The sequence below is a fragment of the Bacidia gigantensis genome (assembly GCF_019456465.1).
Source record: "Bacidia gigantensis strain McMullin 20006 chromosome Unknown contig_304, whole genome shotgun sequence".
NCBI classification, from domain to species: domain Eukaryota; kingdom Fungi; phylum Ascomycota; class Lecanoromycetes; order Lecanorales; family Ramalinaceae; genus Bacidia; species Bacidia gigantensis.
This window is the reverse complement of record NW_025408609.1, coordinates 538,324-555,484: the sequence shown is the minus strand read 5'-3', so window position 1 is coordinate 555,484 and position 17,161 is coordinate 538,324. Positions and strand designations below refer to the sequence as shown.

The 17,161-nt window shown below is 49.9% G+C and overlaps 6 protein-coding genes across 6 annotated transcripts; 4 read left to right on the top strand and 2 right to left on the bottom strand.

Moving 5' to 3' along the window:
* Window positions 1–1,083: 1,083 nt before the first annotated feature.
* On the top strand, window positions 1,084–1,752 carry KY384_008806 (uncharacterized protein; the record flags this gene model as incomplete). The annotated part of the gene is made up of 1 exon (XM_044817293.1): window positions 1,084–1,752. The coding sequence occupies one exon, from the start codon at window positions 1,084–1,086 to the stop codon at window positions 1,750–1,752; it is 669 nt and encodes a 222-aa protein (XP_044665888.1).
* A 2,064-nt stretch (window positions 1,753–3,816) lies between these two features.
* KY384_008805 (uncharacterized protein) lies at window positions 3,817–4,330 on the top strand (the record flags this gene model as incomplete). Its single annotated transcript, XM_044817292.1, has 2 exons — window positions 3,817–3,839; window positions 3,886–4,330. The coding sequence occupies 2 exons, from the start codon at window positions 3,817–3,819 to the stop codon at window positions 4,328–4,330; spliced, it is 468 nt and encodes a 155-aa protein (XP_044665887.1).
* A 2,457-nt stretch (window positions 4,331–6,787) lies between these two features.
* Window positions 6,788–7,163, top strand: KY384_008804 (uncharacterized protein; the record flags this gene model as incomplete). The annotated part of the gene is made up of 2 exons (XM_044817291.1): window positions 6,788–6,810; window positions 6,890–7,163. The coding sequence occupies 2 exons, from the start codon at window positions 6,788–6,790 to the stop codon at window positions 7,161–7,163; spliced, it is 297 nt and encodes a 98-aa protein (XP_044665886.1).
* Window positions 7,164–8,855: 1,692 nt separating this feature from the next.
* Window positions 8,856–10,607, bottom strand: KY384_008803 (uncharacterized protein; the record flags this gene model as incomplete). Its single annotated transcript, XM_044817290.1, has 4 exons — window positions 8,856–10,070; window positions 10,125–10,245; window positions 10,295–10,304; window positions 10,349–10,607. 4 exons carry the CDS (start codon window positions 10,605–10,607, stop codon window positions 8,856–8,858), a joined length of 1,605 nt encoding a protein of 534 aa, XP_044665885.1.
* A 294-nt stretch (window positions 10,608–10,901) lies between these two features.
* On the top strand, window positions 10,902–12,428 carry KY384_008802 (uncharacterized protein; the record flags this gene model as incomplete). The annotated part of the gene is made up of 1 exon (XM_044817289.1): window positions 10,902–12,428. The coding sequence occupies one exon, from the start codon at window positions 10,902–10,904 to the stop codon at window positions 12,426–12,428; it is 1,527 nt and encodes a 508-aa protein (XP_044665884.1).
* A 3,628-nt stretch (window positions 12,429–16,056) lies between these two features.
* Window positions 16,057–16,777, bottom strand: KY384_008801 (uncharacterized protein; the record flags this gene model as incomplete). The annotated part of the gene is made up of 2 exons (XM_044817288.1): window positions 16,057–16,472; window positions 16,576–16,777. The coding sequence occupies 2 exons, from the start codon at window positions 16,775–16,777 to the stop codon at window positions 16,057–16,059; spliced, it is 618 nt and encodes a 205-aa protein (XP_044665883.1).
* Window positions 16,778–17,161: the final 384 nt, after the last annotated feature.

Here is a 17,161-nt window from a genome sequence, read left to right as displayed (position 1 = left end):
CTTGATTCTCACAAGGCCGACGGACAGCGATCGATTACGGAATGTATGCTCTGTCTAAAGCTTTCTTGGCAGGCTTTCTGTGTGAGACTTACAAAGCACTGGTCCCATAAGAATCTTGCCATATCCAAACATACGTCTTCTTTGTCCCATCTTATAAGTCTTGAAGTGAGAAAGCCTCCAGGCTGCTTAAGTCCGACCTTAAAGCCGTGTCTTTTGCGTGACCTGAAATGCAGCGGTATGAGAAACTCGCACCAGCTGGTGCCAGTGAGAAAGCCGGAAAAATTTTCAGTCGGCAACATTGCTGTCATCATTAGGGTTCGCTTTTGCAATCACGGACGGTAAGTATCAATTGCTGCTGTCTCTAAAGCCTCCTCGTGTCAATGATATTCGGGTTGAGACAAATCAACAGCAGCAACGTTCCAAAGAGAGAGTAGGTTATAATTCCTTAAGCTGCAATATCGTAGTATGAGGCAAGATTCGGCTGGTGGCAGGTAGGCAGTCTTCCACTACCACTCGTATAATCCGGCTTTGCAGGCAGGTTCATTGAGTGGCTAGTTGCATATGCAATCTGCGAAGTGAATGTAGCCACGGTTAGTGGTAGCGATTTCCTATGGACGAGAGTGCAGTTTAGAATGTCGACAAATTATCCGGCAAGGTGTTTGTGAGCTCAATTGCTCATCTCTTAATTCTAGTCTTTTCGAAAAAGCGACCCCATTTAGCGAGTCTTTTTTCTTATCGTTAGCTCATAATTGATCCGGTGAAGATATTCATTGATGGAGAGTATATCTTGTTGCTAAGTTTCTAATCTTAGTTGATATCGAGAGACAGCTCGAATCTCATATTTTGATTGCATGAGCCAAATTGCGCATTGATCGAGAAATCTTTATGAGTGCAGGTCGATGTAAAGATAGCCATGGTGTGGGACATATCATAGAGGGTGGCCCCTTCTTCACATTCACTGGAGTGTGTTGACGTCTAAATCCGGCTAGCGGTATTATTATCACCCGTGTCTTTCCTCTGTTTGTTCACCATCAAACCATTCCAAATTCAATGTGAAGCTGAGCAATCCTCCATTCGTGTGGTATGGAGCGACTTGCAACCGAAATTCACATCCAAATCGTCCGCAGCCTGCAACAAGAGCCACTAGGCTGTATTGATGTTCTCAACCTCTCGCTCACGAGTCACTACTTCAGAAAGCTGACAACTCCATTCCTGACGGCAGCGCGCGACTCGCTCATCGGCTACCTTAAGAAACGACTTTACCTGCCTCCGTGGATTAGCGATCCGTGGCGACGCGGTGTACAACAGGAACTAGATCAATTAAACCGCTTCGTGTCACGAGTCAAGACGTGGCCACCCCACTTTCAATACTGGGCTCTGCACTTCACAGCACTTAAGGAGGAATATTCTATTGGACGTCTGCCTCTGGGGCAGAGTCCAGTCTCAGAGGATAAGAAAAGGTTTCGGGAGCAAGCACGTAGCGTGATCAATTCGACTGGACGTCCCGATACAGCGACATGGGTGAGTGGGCTCACAAGGAAACAGTTGGAAGCAAAGTCATGGCTATACGATGAGAGAATTTTTCGCGGAATCGAATACAAGGTTCTCTATGAGAATGTCACTTCAAGGAAGATTACACTGGCAATGCAGCGTCGGAAACCGTGGCTACATATGACCCCATCGAAGCGAAAAATCAAGACAGGCAGCGGCGGCCAATCTGGGGGACAGCGTGGAGGAAATGGACGGCGCTAGAATTGAGACAAAGATCACCGGCAACCGATGGGAGGAAGTGATACTGAGGAGAGTCTAGGAGAGATGAAGTTGTCTTCAGATCGTAGGATGTGCAGTGTGGGGGAAAATGGTACCCATCGCTTGGTTCGCTTCATGCACGCTGTCGCTTGCCCAGCAAAGGGGATTGAGCTGGCAAAACCCTGTTGCGGCTACCTGACAGGAACTGACTGTGCATGCTTTATTGCTGCTGAGGAGAAGAGACTGTTCTCCTTTGTCAAGAATTAATGCAACTTCAGATCAGCTCATCTTATGAGTATTTACTCAGGCAGCCGTATAAGGCATATATACCTCAGCTTCGTAAAATCATAGCGATACGAATGAATGATATCGCTCAGCACTGTGCCGATGTATGACTTGCACCCTTATGTCTCTTTCTCATATGTCGCAAAAGATTATCTTTTCTTGCAAAGCCCTTGATGTGGTATTCACAATCATAGTTGGGACAGGTGTACGTTCTTTGGCGCTTATGGACATTGCTGGCGTGGCGTTTTAGGTCTCGTTCTGTCGAGAATTGTTTGGTGCAATTATTGGAAAAGCAGGTGAAAGGACGCCTGTGGATTTCCATGTGCTTGCTGTAGTTACATGTTAGCTGCACGGCCTATCAGAGTCGCTTCAAGGGTGCCCTACTTTAATTTGTGTAACTTTGGAAACTTCTTGCCGCAACCAGGGCATGATAGGACGGGCTCAGCTGCTGCATGCTCCATCGACTTCTTCTCAGGAATGGCATTAGAGCCAAAGGCTACAAGATACTGACTTTCTGGATCTGGGCTGGTATGCAAAATTCCGTAATCCTGCTCGAAAGGACTAAAAGACTCAGAAGACTGGTTCGGTGTAAGAAAGCTTGGAAACTCTTGATTGAAGTCAAAGTTTGCGAAGTCAATGTCCACCTCTGACCCTTGCTTTGGCGACACAGGTTTGTGGGAGGCAGTTGTAAAATAGGCTGAGTGCTGGTCATTGGCTGAAAGTAAAGGTACAAAAATGCCGCTATATCCATCGTATTCCCATAGGTATGAATCTGATGTATATGGCAGCAATGACGGACGGTCGCGAATCCAGTCGGTCAAGGTGTCCTGGCTAGCCCACATTACTGGCGATTCATGTCCTGCACATAGAATTGCGTCAGCTGCAAATCTCGGCGCAGCTGAATCAGACAGTAAATCACGTAAAAATTTCACCATCAGGTTCCTTGAGGTTCGGGGCGGGGGCGATGCAGGTTATCCATCGTGCTCTTTCGTAACGAAGTAGAGCTCAACCGCAGCTGAGGAATGAAGTAAGAAGATTGACTACTCTGAATTTCATAAAGAAACGTCCAGGTAGCGAAATTTAATGCAAAATAAATGTCTCAAAATCAGCGTTGTGCAGAGTAAGGTATCCGGTAGTCCTCAAAGCTGGCGAAGGACGGGGATATGTAAGAACAAGCTGAATGGTGGGCCACAGTGAGGCCGCACATTTCCGCCCAACTTCCAGCTGCCTAATCGGGCTAGGCGCTGTGGCACTCTAGCTGTGGGTGCACAAGGCTGAGGTCGTACAGAACATTTCCAGCGGGGTCAAACTGCAGGACTCGTTTCAAATTATTTTTGGATTCTCAAATGAGGGGTCAGTATTCCGCCAGGCAATTCCGACCAGGCATCTCTGGCTCGTACAACAATAGTACAACCCATCATCAAATAGGCGAAACTTTTTTCTCATGGAGCCCATCACTTTTCCCTCAAACAATCTTCAGCTCAAGAGTGAGATCCGCTGTGATATGAGTGAGAATTTGGGAAACGATTTGATCTTGTTATTACTGCAACGAAGGTCTTGCTAGGAAGGCGCCAGAGAAGGTGAACTTGAACTTCCTCGAAGCCTTATTGCCATCGATAGGCATTCGTGATGACACAATACGGGCGTCCACCGATGAATCGCCTTGAAGAAATGACTTCCATATATTCTGACCTGACATTGTCCGAACGTCATCTTTTGAACGTTGCGAAGGATAATCGCGCCAATTCTAAGTCACAAGCTCAGCACCATCAAGTATTCGGGATGTCGGACAAGGACGAGAGAAGGTATTATATGACAGTTGTTGGTGAAGCTTCTGGCTAACAAAGGCAGTGACACCAAACCAGCATCAGATCTGGAAGGAGCACCGACGCAGCAGGTCTACAGTAAGCAAGGACGAGGAAGTGGCACTAGAAAACCCGTCAGCGAGGGAATGCAGCGATTCTATGAAGACAGAGATCCCTTCTCCAAATTCCTCTCTGCTGCAGACGCCGAGGCACAGGCGTCGAACGCTCGAGATTGGCGAGATGTCCGTGACGGGAGAAAAGCGCTTCGAGACGTACAGTCATTGGGACTCAAGGATTTGACAGTGCATGATGTGTCCCCAAGAAAGCCTCAAGTTATTCAGGTAAAAGATACTTCTGCCTATGATCATTTTGTCGAAGCTTGTTTTCCGGAAGGCCAAAATGAAAAGGATACGGCTGAGGTGAGCCGTAAACGTGCACACGATGATACCAGGGTTGAAAGGGGAGATCTCAAGCGGAAGCGGATGGAGTGAGCTCTGATAGCAAAGTTCTTTTGACTTTGGTAGCCGTTTCTTTCGAAGTCCAGGTTTATGCAAGGCTGTGTCACAGAGAATCTTGCTCTCCGTATTTTCATTGTCAGGCATTGATTCAGAGCTGTGACATTTTTGTACTGTATGCTTATTGAGACGCGGAGTACTGCAGGGTCTGAGACAAGTTGATATCTGCCGTAGGCATTCTAGAAGTCTTGATGTCTAAGTAAAGACACATCTCCTTGTTTGAGAAACGATCTTGAACCAGCGATCAGCCTGATTGGGATGCAAGTCTTTCGTCAGCCCTGGCAGAAGTCTACCTAAAACTAGATGCTCGTTTGGGAGGGTACGTCTAGAAGCACCAACATCTGTATAAGCGTAAGCGATGTGCATTGTGTGATCTACGTCGCATGATTGGAACATTCTGCAATCTCCACAATGCAGCTGATGTCTCTCTTCATCCCCGCGGGGATTCACGTGGCATCCCCTGCCCAAGGTGCATCATTCCTTATGCGAGCCTACCATTCAGCGCCCCTCCGTGCTTCGGTTGCCCGAATTGCCCAATTACTTATCTCTGTAGAGGCTTGCAGGCCCTGGTGGGCCGCTAAGATCATCCGCAAGGTTTGACAGATTGACTATAATTCCCTGCAGCATGCATCGGGAAGCATGTATAGGGTTGCAACTCGTGATACTAGGTTCATGTGCAGGGGAAGGGACGTTGTCAGAGAAGACATCCTGGTAGACTCTGCTGGCCATCGGAAAAAGGTCCGACTTGTCTTGCCTCAGCGGATACTCCGGGTCCTCTACGCTTTACAGCTGCTTGCCTCCAAGTTTCATGATACGATCAAGTGCGTTTGATAGGTCAGGTGAGAGTCAGCGTTCTATGTTTTCGACGGTCAAAGTCTTGCTGAACGATCCTCCAGATTGCTAGCATTAATGTTGTTACTTTGCAGAGAGGAAGTTCCGTAAAGAATGAGTTCAGGTTTTCCATTGTGCGAGCAGAACGTCTTCTATTGACTGGTCAAGATGCCAAGCTCTAATGGGCTGAGAGATCCTAGCTGTACAGAACCAGAGAGCATGCTACAAGTGTCGAATTTCGGAAGTCACAGCCTTGTATGGCCCCGGTCGCCATCAGAAGCAATCTGATGAGGGTCCGTGCCTAAACTTTCGGCGTCATAACAACCTAAAAGCGATCTACAAGGCAGTCTTCTCGTCCAATGAATATAGGCAGTCATTGGCGACAGTTGAATAGATAAACCGTTCGAAACGCCTGTCAGGGAACTGCACGAAGCGCAACAGCCGCCACGTGCCGTCCGATGATCCCAGTCGCCAGTATTAGAGAGCGAAGCAAATCGCCAAACATGATGCCAAGCTGCAAGGTCCACACGGGATATGGCGGGATGAGACATGAAGTAGTCAGGTACCGGGAATCTTTGCGCCTTACTCGCGCTCTCCTTTCAACGCTTCTATTTTTGTGGGAACAGGAAGTCTGCATAGGATGACGCTATGCATTATGATCGACTTTAATTTCCTTCTGCATAATGTACGCGATGCGTTGTAGGGTCGGTCAGTGAAACGATATGGATTGAGAACATCAATCGGAGTGGTGGTCGATCGTAGATACAAGCGAAGCTCCCATGATGAGAATAGTCCGTCTGATGAAGCGTGCCTGGGATAGAACCGACAGCCATCGAATGAATGTCAGTATTGACGGATGTCCTTACTCGATCTGCGTTCCTGATATCCTGATGAGTGCCCCTGTAAAGTATATGGCCAGAAATCTCAACAAGTCAGAGTGGTGTATTGTTTCACACAGAGCCGTCCTTCGGACAGGCACTTCCCTTCAAACTCTACCTAGATGGTGGGAGTGACCATGTTTTCGGATAAGCGACATGCCCTAGACCCCACTAGGTCCGTGGTGTCGCCAGGGTGATGTAGAGAAGTAGATGTTGCAAGGAGCCTAAGTGGTGACTTGATACTACTGGATTGCTTGCCCCAAAGCCGCAGACTGCACCTGGAGCGGCCCGACAAAGAATTTTGCGACCATTCAGTCACTCTCCCAACATTGCCAGCTTCTTATCGGCCCTAATTCAGCGCCACAAATAGCATTAGCTCGCCAGATAGGAGCTTTCGTACACCGTTAGCTTCCCCGCAACCTGTCTCCAGGTGACTCCGACGATCCTAGATTATTCTTGGGATTGCATCAGTTTTCATAACCGTGCGCAGGAGGAAAATGTAAGCAGAAGAGCTGCAATGCTCTTCAGAGTTATCGACGCGTCGAGGAGGCCCATGCGAAACCCCCGTTTGCGAACATGTTCGGGCCCTCAAGCCAAGTACAAGACGAGTCTTTAGATATACAGATATCTCCACCGAAAGTGTAAGATTGGACTTTGCCTCCTATGTTGAGGTATCTGCTGCCAACTGCTACAAAGTTTCAAGTCACAGAATTGACCTCGCGTCATGCCTTCGAAGACAAAGTATCAGTAAGTCACTATCACAAGCTTCCATTGTCTGCTAGTCGCCGACTGATGATGGTATAATGCTGACAAATTGTTGTGACAGAACAACGTCCTCGACAAATCGTATTGCATCGAAACAGAAGGACAAGAACAAGGTCAAGGCTTCCACTCATTGTGAAGCCATGAAAAGATTTGACCAAGAGGACGATCAATATCGAGAGTTCCTCATCAACGGTCTAGAGGCTCGTAAGAAGTCAAGAAATCAACAGGGACATCCCCTTGACGACCGGAAAAGCTGTATGTCTCCTGCTTCTTATCTCATGCCACGCGTTACAGCGGCTGACACCATCCATGAATCAGCGCAAACCAAGCTGTGAACACAATGACATAACTTCACAACGAGCCAAAGCCGAGCTCTGCCACACACGGATACGATACAATCAGGTATTTAGCGACCAAGAACGACGTACAAAGCAGGACTAAGCTGCAACCCCGACCTCATCCACGCAGAGAGCATTTGGCTCATTTTTCTTTAAGCTTCAGAACACGACCCGTTTTCTTGTACACAATTGGCTTCAGTATTGTGAATTTCGGAGTAATAATAGAAGGATGAGAAAGAAGGCAGGAAAGAGAGCATACACAAGGCCATCGCGGAAGAGATACACAAAACACGTATCACTTACTGTCTCATTTGACCTACCGTCTCTCTCCGCAAGCCCCCTTCCAACACCCACTACGCATGTCCTGGGCACTGCTACTTCAGTAGACCTTCCGAAGCATCCCTCCTGCTCAACCCACCTCCAGCACCGCTGTCTCGAGGTTTCTTTCGCACAGTCCAACCTGCCCCAGTATCGTTTCCTCATTCACTTCTCGGGAACAAATGCCTCGGAATCAGTGCTTCAAACAGAATGCCGTAGAGCTACAGCATCACAAAGCATCGCACATACCCTCAAGAAAACAACTTAATACTGATCAACTCGAATAGCCACAACCACCACCTCCTCCTCCCCATTCTCCGTGAAAGATCTTGTTGTCTCTACATCGCTGCCCCAAGAGGCATTGAGTCATGATCACTGCTGCAGAACCATTGGCCCAGGATCTCTGCTTCAGAACCACTACCCCAGAATCACTGCGTAAGCCACTAGCTCAACCCCACTGCCTCAAACCCACTATCTCAGACTGCCTCAGAACAACTGTCTAAGGAGCGCTGCCTCAAAGCCCCGCTCAAAGCACCCGCTCAGAGCCGCTCCCTCAGATCCACTCCCCCACAATCAAAGCCTCAGAGCCCTGCATCAGCAGTAAAACTGGCGCCCCATTCTTTCGAGAACACACTCCATCACACCACCCTTAATTCCCCCCCAAATCATCGCTCCTCCATCACCTTCATCCCCTACTTCCATCACCTTCATCCCCTCTTCTCCCTCTCTCCCCCACACCCTCCCCTACCCACTCCCCGGTAAAAAGGAAAACAGGATGTCCGAAGCGTTCTCTTGCACCACCCCCACCCCCTCAATAAGCGGTGCGAGAAGAATCGCAGAAGATGGTGCCTTCTGTCCTCGATTGCTTGATCTGCCAACGAGAATGTGAGACGGCCCTATGAGTGTGAAGGGTGTCTTTTTTTGTGTGGATGCCCTGTGGAGGGTATCTGATTCGTTGGTTGGCATAAGGGGGGGGGAATGAGATGGGGAAGAAGAGAGGGGGAAGGGGAAAGGGGAAGGGGGAGTGAGGTTGCTGGAGGTAGGGAGAGAGATGGGGAGGATAGATGGGGACAGGTAGGGTGGCAGGCAAGGGGAGCAGTGTTGGTCAGGAGGTGATGAAGTGGTTGTGAAGGGAAAAGTGAGGTCAAGGAGGCTATTTGGGGTCGGAGTGCAAGGTGTATGGCAAAGCTCACCTTGACGCTTGGAGAAGGCTTGCAGGTAGATGTTGATGCCATATTAGAGCCACCAAAGTAACGTGCTCTTTGCGTGTGAACGCATGCATACAGTCTTTGCTATTGTACATTAATGCTGCCGCCGTAAGAGCATAGCCATTATCGTACGCTCATACTGTCTCGTTGGAAGCTTCGCTCATCAATCCGGGTAGTGCTGGAAGAGAGCAGAGATGCTCTCGCCGTAGTGATTCCTCCGAATGGCTTCGCTGAGCAAGTTTGAGATGTCCAGCACTACCAGCTTCCTACTTGCTCTCACACGCTCTGGCGCAATGGGGTAGGTATTCGTCACGACGATATGATCGATGCATTTGCAAGCCTCCATCTGCTCGAGAGAATCGTTCCCGAAAAGGCCGTGCGTAGCGATACAGTACACCTTCTTCGCGTCTCCACGTTTCACGACCGTTTCAGCTGCCGCTATCCATGAGCCGCATTGATCGATCATGTCATCAATGATGAGCACGACACGTTCAGACACATTGCCCACGAGAGTCACTGTATGCTCGAGCTCTGGGTCTTGAAAGCCTTCCTCTTCGTCTGAAGCTTCCGCTGGCTCGGTATGTTGAGTCGAGCGCCGCGATATGGTTGACATGAAGGACATGGTCATAGGATCTGCCTCTTCAAGAGCGGGCGAGGAGAGGCCGTTTCTAGGTGAAAGGTCGTCACGTGGAAGTGCAGACACAGAGCCCGACATAGCAGACAAACTTGGAGAGGGTGCATCGTCATCGACAATGTGGCCTTGTATTAGGCGGCCTGTCACTACTTCCCTGGCTCTTTCATCGTTGTACTCGTCTGTGTCGTCTGATGATCTTTTGCGTCTTGCCACAGGCCTTTGGAGCCGCTCTGAGTTTTGTTGGGGTTGCGAACGTGGTATAGGGGTCCGGACACTTGGTGGCGAGTTTGAATCTGGTCTAGAAGACTGTACTAGAGGACTTGAAGCGTGAGGGATGTTAATGTTGCGGGGTCGCGCAAGTGGAGGTGGTGAGTTGTTGTTCGCAGGTGACCGTAGGAGATGATCTTGCGTATGTTCTTCCGCTCCATTTGAGCCATTTATTCTCAAGTCATTAGGACCATCATATCCGGATATCGAGTTTAACTCGCCGTATGTGTCAAAGAAAGTGCTACCATCCAAACTACCACTTGCGGTAGGTTGTCTGCGAGGTTGAGTCGTTACGATTGCGAAGTTCAGCTTCAGTGCGTCTGCTAGGGACGTAACTCTCTTAGTTCCACCAGGGTTCTTGCTAACCACTACAGCATCCTGCCAGCCTTGTACGTTCATCTTGATCCATCGCGCAATGAGGGGCTCTCCTCGCAAATTGTCTACAGGCTTCCCAAAGAACCCCTGAGTAGGTGGTGCCTGATCCTGTCAGCCATGTTCCTGACCATCGTCTAGCTCGAGATGTTCACGCACATGCAGGTCCACTGTAATTACATGATGTATGCCAGCAACGGACAGTAGGTTGGCGAACAATTTGGCTGTGATTGCACCCCGATGTGACTTTCTCTTCGATTGACGGGAATATGGGAAGTAGCTTTGCGGCTTTAGTCACAGGTCTTCGAGGAATTTGGCCCCGTACTTACGGCATGACAGCTGGAAGAGTCAGTCCAGTCCATCTCTTGCTGTGCTCAACGAACCAGTGATTGACTTTGCAGAGCCACCCTTGCACGCAGATATCATCACCAACAGTTCCATGACACTGTCATTGATCATGGGGCTTCCACTTTGCACAATGAAAACATCCTGGTCGCGGACTGAAGTGTTGATGTTGACCGATGTCTCCCCATTGCTGAACTTCTTGAGGTCGCATTGTGCTGGCGAGGTGCCGAGCCGTTCGCAGATAGCGTCGACGAGGAGAGGGTGAGATGATCCCGAGAAGATTTTGACACGCCGCATTGCCCAAATGCTTTTATCAACATGGGTTGGATAGCCAAGTGAATGGGCGGATGACTTTGCATTTGAAATTGATATCCATGGCAGTCTAGAGATCTCTGAATAAGCTAGTCCATATTAGGAAACTACGTTGAATGCCCTAGCGCACGATGCCACAGCCCCCCAACAAGTAAGTGTGCAATGAAACCCTTGCATCTCAATTACCTCAGGCCCACTCTAAAGCTTCTTTGACGAGCAAAGTGCCCTTTCTACTAGCGACTAAGATCGCCAGTATCAATTTCCACCTGAGAAAATATTATGAACCTCGAAACCGGATATCGAAGCTTCTCAGACTACAGGGAGCGTAGAGACGAGTTGCGCCGACTTGTACAGTCCCTTTCGTTCTCCGATCGGCGATATCTGTTCGATATTATCACAAATGATGCCAAGCTTGATGTATTTGGTCAGCTTCCCGCCGAAATTTGTGATAGCATTATTCAGCATCTACCTCTTCGCCAATGCTTTCGAGCTCGCAGGGTCTCACGTCGCTGGAACGAGCGTTTGACCTCGCTTCATGCAATCAATGGGAAGTTGCGACGATGGTCGAGTTCTACAGCACCATTGAACAGCGCAGAATTGACCTCCAAAGCAAACAAAGTCGCTGCGTTCACCCGGGGTTCTCCATTCAGCATGAAACAAATCACCATACCGAAACATGCACATAGCTTGAAATGCAGGGCAGGATATTTGGTATGGGACGACATGATTCATGGTGAACGTAGGCAAGTAACGAGTATCAATATGGAGTCGGGCCTGGAGCAAATCCTGATGATGCCAAATCGAGAGACGATCAGATGCATCGAATTGTCAGCTACCATGTTGGTTGCGCTTGTGGATGCCGGAAGATGTTATGTTTGGGATCTATCAGACAGTATGTCCGTTCAACAGCCGAGGTGCTTGCAGCTTGAGAACACAAATGGTGTGCATTTGGCCGTCTCGAATACCTCCATTGCTTTTCATCCTTTCTTCCCTCAGGGCTGGCGTGGGAGGCAGAATCCTCCTAATTGGCCTACAGTTCGTATATGGGATAGAGACAGCGAGTCCATGACCGAGTTTGGGATCCCTCACATGGCTTCTGCAAGATTCATCGTCTCGCTTACCTTTTCTTTGGATGGTCGCTCAATATTGCTCTTAAGGCAGTTGAAGCAAATAAGACAAGAAAGTGTTCGAACAGACAAAGTACCCTACAGCTTTTACCGCATAAATCTTCGCGGTGAAGTCCTAAGTGAGGGCTTGCAAGTTATTTTCACGTATCCGATACCAAAGAACCTTGAGCCAGCAGACGTTAAGTTTGTCCAAGGAGCTTTCGATGCATCCTCCGTGCTCTTACACACGACAAACTTCACAACGTCGCCTTGGGAGCTCCAATATTTATGTTATGACTGCGAAAATGATCGTCTACGAGTGGATAGCTTCAATGTTAAAGCCCCATTACTCGATAACTCGACGGAAGCTGTTCATGTCTGGAGAGATGTCATGTACATCAATACTAGGCTAAATATATTCAGCTCCAAGACTATCTTACGAGTTATAGACCTCGGTGATAACAAGACCCAAACTGACTGTCATGACTGGCCAGCTACAGACGTATTTGGTGGCATTCGTAGTGGAAGGAAGGGAAAATTGCTGGGCGATGAGACATTTCTGATCCATTTGATTGGTAATACAGCATACATCATGTGCTTTGATAAGGACCTTAGAATGGTGGATGAGGACGTTGAGTTTCGCCAGCGACGTCAACAAGAGCTTGAAGCACGTTTTGCCAAACGTCGTCAGTTGACGTAGGGGAATGATGCCATCGATGCACCGACGCTTTTTCTGGAAACCTTTAACGAAGGATGAATCGATGAGGTTGACGTCAAGAGCGTAATTAGACGTCTTCCGTAGAGCGTCGTTGCTCCCTAATGCCTTTCCGCGACGCAAGGGCTATACCGACACGAAGCATCTTGAATCGCGCACACGGCTCGACAAATACGGTTGTCATGCTAGAGTGAATCACCACGACTCCTTCATTAGTGATGAGCTCACCTAGGCCACCCGCAAATACCAAAATGTAGCAGTTTCTCGCGAACGGTGGGGTCTACGGAGCGCTCTAAACATGCCTTGTTAGCTAGTAGAAGCTTGTTCAACGTCTAATGAGCGAAACCCGGGTGGTATTGTCAAGTCTTTACAACGTCAGCAAACTCTCGCGGCTCAATGTCGCTTCCCCTTGCCTTTCTGCTGATCTTGGGCCGACTTCCGGTCTCTAGTGAGGAAACTAAATGTTTCACGCGTAGATGCGGGTCATAGCGGGAGAAATCTAGATGCTACGAGTGGTGATGTTTCACAAACCAACGGCGGGAACGGCACGCAAAGATGAACCTTGCGGGGAAAATCACGCGTGGCACGACCGTACAAACAATACAACCAGAAGGAATAAACGAGGCCTTCTACCGGGTCCTGTTAGCAGAGAAGCGAGAGCCATAAGTTGCCGCAAGCACGGGACGTGTCCAGAAGACCCTGGGTTGACAGTGAGACTCCAGTGGGGATTGACGGGTTGTGGCAAGTACTCAATGCCGGTGTGCTAGGGAAGTACAGGTGGGCAAGAAGACGAGGTCGTTACCCTGTTGGACATGCATAACTCAAACTTGGCTTGAGAAATGACCGTGCAAAACACCGTCTACTACGCACCGGAAGAAGCATTCATATGTATGGTAGATCTTACCTGCGGCTCAAAACATCCCGACCACCCTCCAAATTGACCCTTGCACCCATGGATGCAAGGGATTCGGCTTGACCTGCCATCAGGAGAAAGGTCCGAAGATTCCCTTAGCGAGACATCTCGAAACGTAAATAGCATTACCGGACCTTGCAGATGGCCGGACTCGGTTGGGGAAAGCAAGATTCTCGTTCGAGGCCACCGTTATTTCATGTGGAGCTTTAATAAAGCTCTGACTGTTGTCTGACCTGACCCGCACCCTTCACACCGTCAACTGTCAAGCAACCTATTGTTCACCAGGTACTCATTGTCACGACCCACGGATGACATAGAGGCATCGTCGACTCGACGTGACCGGCACAGTCGCCCCTTGCAGGACAGACCTTGTTGTATGACGCTGATTCATCGATTCACTACAAACAAAACGCGCAAGATTTGACCACCAACACGACTTTCCACCATGGACATCATGGAATACGGCAATGGAGGGTGGAAAGTCGTCGTCGTCGGATCGATACTATTCTTCATGCAGATATCTATGCTATGTGGTCGGATCATCTCACGGACACTTCGAAAGAGCCGGCTGGCGAAAGACGATCTGATGCTCATCGCAGCGACAGTGGGTCAACCTCAAGAAGTCATGATATACAGACCTAATATGACTCAGCTTCTTACAATCGCGCTGTGCGCAATTGCAGTCGCATGTAAGTCTCAACATACCTACTCACGAACAAAGGCAAGCTAATAGCCACTTCCAGTCCCACGAGTCGCCGGGGTAGCCCAATTCATCAACGACAAACAAAATGACAGCCTCTCCGACAGCAGCTACGCCAAACAAGTACGCCCGCCCCCTTCCCCAATCACCCCCAAGCACCCCAGTCCCCGAGACAAACTCACCCATCTCACAGATCTTCCTCGCCTGGACACTAATCTACGGCTTCTCCATCGCCTTCTCCAAATGGGCCATTCTCCTCCTCTACCTCCGCGTCTTCACGCAAAGCAGCCGCTGGTTCAATATCGGCTATTACTCCATGGGCATGCTCGTCACCCTCACCCTCACCATCCACACACTCGTCGCAATCTTCGAATGTTCACCGGTATCGTATCTGTGGAGCAGCAGCAGCGAGGGTGCGCACGACGGGGAAGGACACTGCATCAATGTGATCGCGTTTAATCGGTACATGGCGATCCCGAATGTGATTTCGGGGGTGGTGATGTTGGTGCTGCCGATACCGCTGGTTTTGAGGTTGAATATTGGGACGTTGCAGAAGGTGGCGTTGAGTGCGACTTTCTTGCATGGTGTTATGTGCGTCCCCCTTTCCCTCGAGCCTTGTATGGCCGTTGCAGCCTCACTGATGATAAAAATATATAGCGGTGTCATTGCCAGTATAGCCCGCCTAGCAATCCTTTCCCAACCAACCTCGTCCGCCAATCTCAATGGTACGTCTCCTCGCCTCCTCCCCTCCTCCCCTCCCCTTTTCCCACTCCCTTCCTCCCCTCCCTCTTCCTACCCGCTAACACCCCCCGTCCTCCCCCACAGATCACGCACTCACCCTCACAATCCTCACAATAAACGAACCCGCCAACTACATAATCGCGGCCTGTCTCCCAACCTTACGCCCCATCTTCCTCCGGCTCTTCCCAGACTCTTTCTTCGTGCTCAGCCGCCGCCGCTCCAGCCAGCACAGTAAACCGTACACGTCCAGTTTGAAATTCTCGTGGCCCGGGCTGAAGCGCGGGAGTTGGGGACGCGTTGTTAGGGTTGAAAGGGAGCGGTTTGTTAGAGATGGGGGTGGGGATGGGGTGGGGAGTCCGACGGTGGGGGGAGTGGGAGTGGGAGTGGAAGGGAAGGGGTCAGCGGCGGAGGGGTGGGAGGGAGTGGGGGAGGAGGAAGGAAAGGCAGTCTCCTGGGATTGGGCTTGTTTGGAGGGAGGAAAGGCAGCGGCGGTGAGAGGGGCGGGAGTAGAGAGAATGTTGAGGGAGGGGGAGGGAAGGAGGGGGTTGGTGGTGCTGGTGGTGAGGGGGGAAAGGGGACGGGCAGGGGAAGGGGAAGGGGGAAAGGTGGCGAACTCACGCAATTGGTCAATGATGAGAAGAGCTGGCTTAGAGACGGCACGAGGATCAGGGAGAGCGAGTGTTTAAGTGGGAGTGAGAGTGGGGGAACGACGCCTAGGGAGAGGGGGAGGTGGTTGAGGTCTAGATACGCTGTATGATGGGATGGGATGTTGGATGGAAGAAGCACGGGTATGACGGAGGGAGGGAGGGAGGGTTGAAGGGGTTGTTGTGATGGTGGTGTACGAGGGGTGGGTAAAGGGGTGGGATGGTAAATGGGAGGTGGTGAGTAATTGATGCAAGTCTGAAGGGTTGCTGGACCGGCCCGAATGAGGGATGTGTGAATGATAAACAAGTAATAATACACGGTCTTCGACGCAGGTCTGCATTAAGGCTTTGGGTGGCCCGAGCTCGGCCGTATGGGATATTCGGGTGTGGGTGACATTCGACCGAGAAGTCTGTTTGTAGACCATACGGGGATTGTTCCAGACCTATGGGTTTGATTTTATGTTTATATTTGGTGGATGCTATGGACAGCCCCTAGCGATTGTGAGTAAAGTCATGATTTCGTCACAATCTCATCGGCTATGCTACACGTTCTAATGCCAGCCGGCATTAGAGCCTCGATTTCCCCAGAACACCGCCTGTATTTACCCTATGTAGTCAAGCCTTCTTCCTCGCAGCCTCCAAATCCTTCTCCCCAATCTCCCTCGTCACCCCCGTCTGCGCCACCTGGCCCGTCTCACTCGCCTTCCCCACCTCTTTCTCAAACCCCTCCTTATCTACAGTATGCAGCCAGTAGGTCACATACTTCGCCTTGATCTCAATCAAGCCCATCCTAGGGTCTTCGGGCCCACCAGTGTGCTTTCCGTCTCCTAGATCGCCAAACCACGCTTTGACGGTCGGGTTGTAGAGGTCTTTGATGCGGGCGTCGTCGTTGGAGAAGGTCGTTGCCACGCCCGTGAGCGAGATCCAGTCTTGGGTTGTCGAGTCTTGGAAGGTGATTTGCGCGGTGGGGTTGGAGGAGAGGTCGGTGTGCTTTTTGGAGTGGATGTTGTAGAGGAAGAGGATGTCGGGGCCTGTAAAAGAGAGGTGGTGTTAGCTATGGCTGTTGTTCTAGGAGGGGGAGGAAGTAGGGCCGCAGGATATGATGTTCGGATGATGGCTGTGGGGTTGACGTACCAGCTCGCTTGGCTACTGCCATTGAACGTGAGACTGGGCCTAGATCGGAGCGTATGGTAGTGAGAAGGCCGATGGAGAGTCTGTCGATGGTCTCGTAAAGCTCATCGACCTGCTTGTCAATGGGTGTCTTGGTGTCATATTGTTTGGCAACTGAAGGATCGGTTTCTGAGGTGAGATCGGATTTCGACACTGGTTGAACCATTGTGATGATGGGGTGTGTGGGATATAGCTTCTTTCTTGATTGAAGATAATGGAGATCAAAGAAGACGGTAGTGAATGAGATACATATGAAAGCGGGGACGTGAACAGGAGCCAGCAGGTGACATACGTCAATCAGGAACGGCATCAGCAATTACATCATGACGTGCATGCGAATACGCAAATACGTATTCCGCTACGGTAGCTGGTCGATCATGGTAACAGCAAACATGAGAATACCATTGTCATACAGAGCAAGGTCTTCATCTCATATTAGCAGTCTGAAAGGCATCCGGGAGGGATTGATCTTCATGGACTAGAATTTCAGAAGGCATGCAGACATGAGAGGCTTCCCTCGCTCCCCTGGATGCATTTCATTTATGGTGAC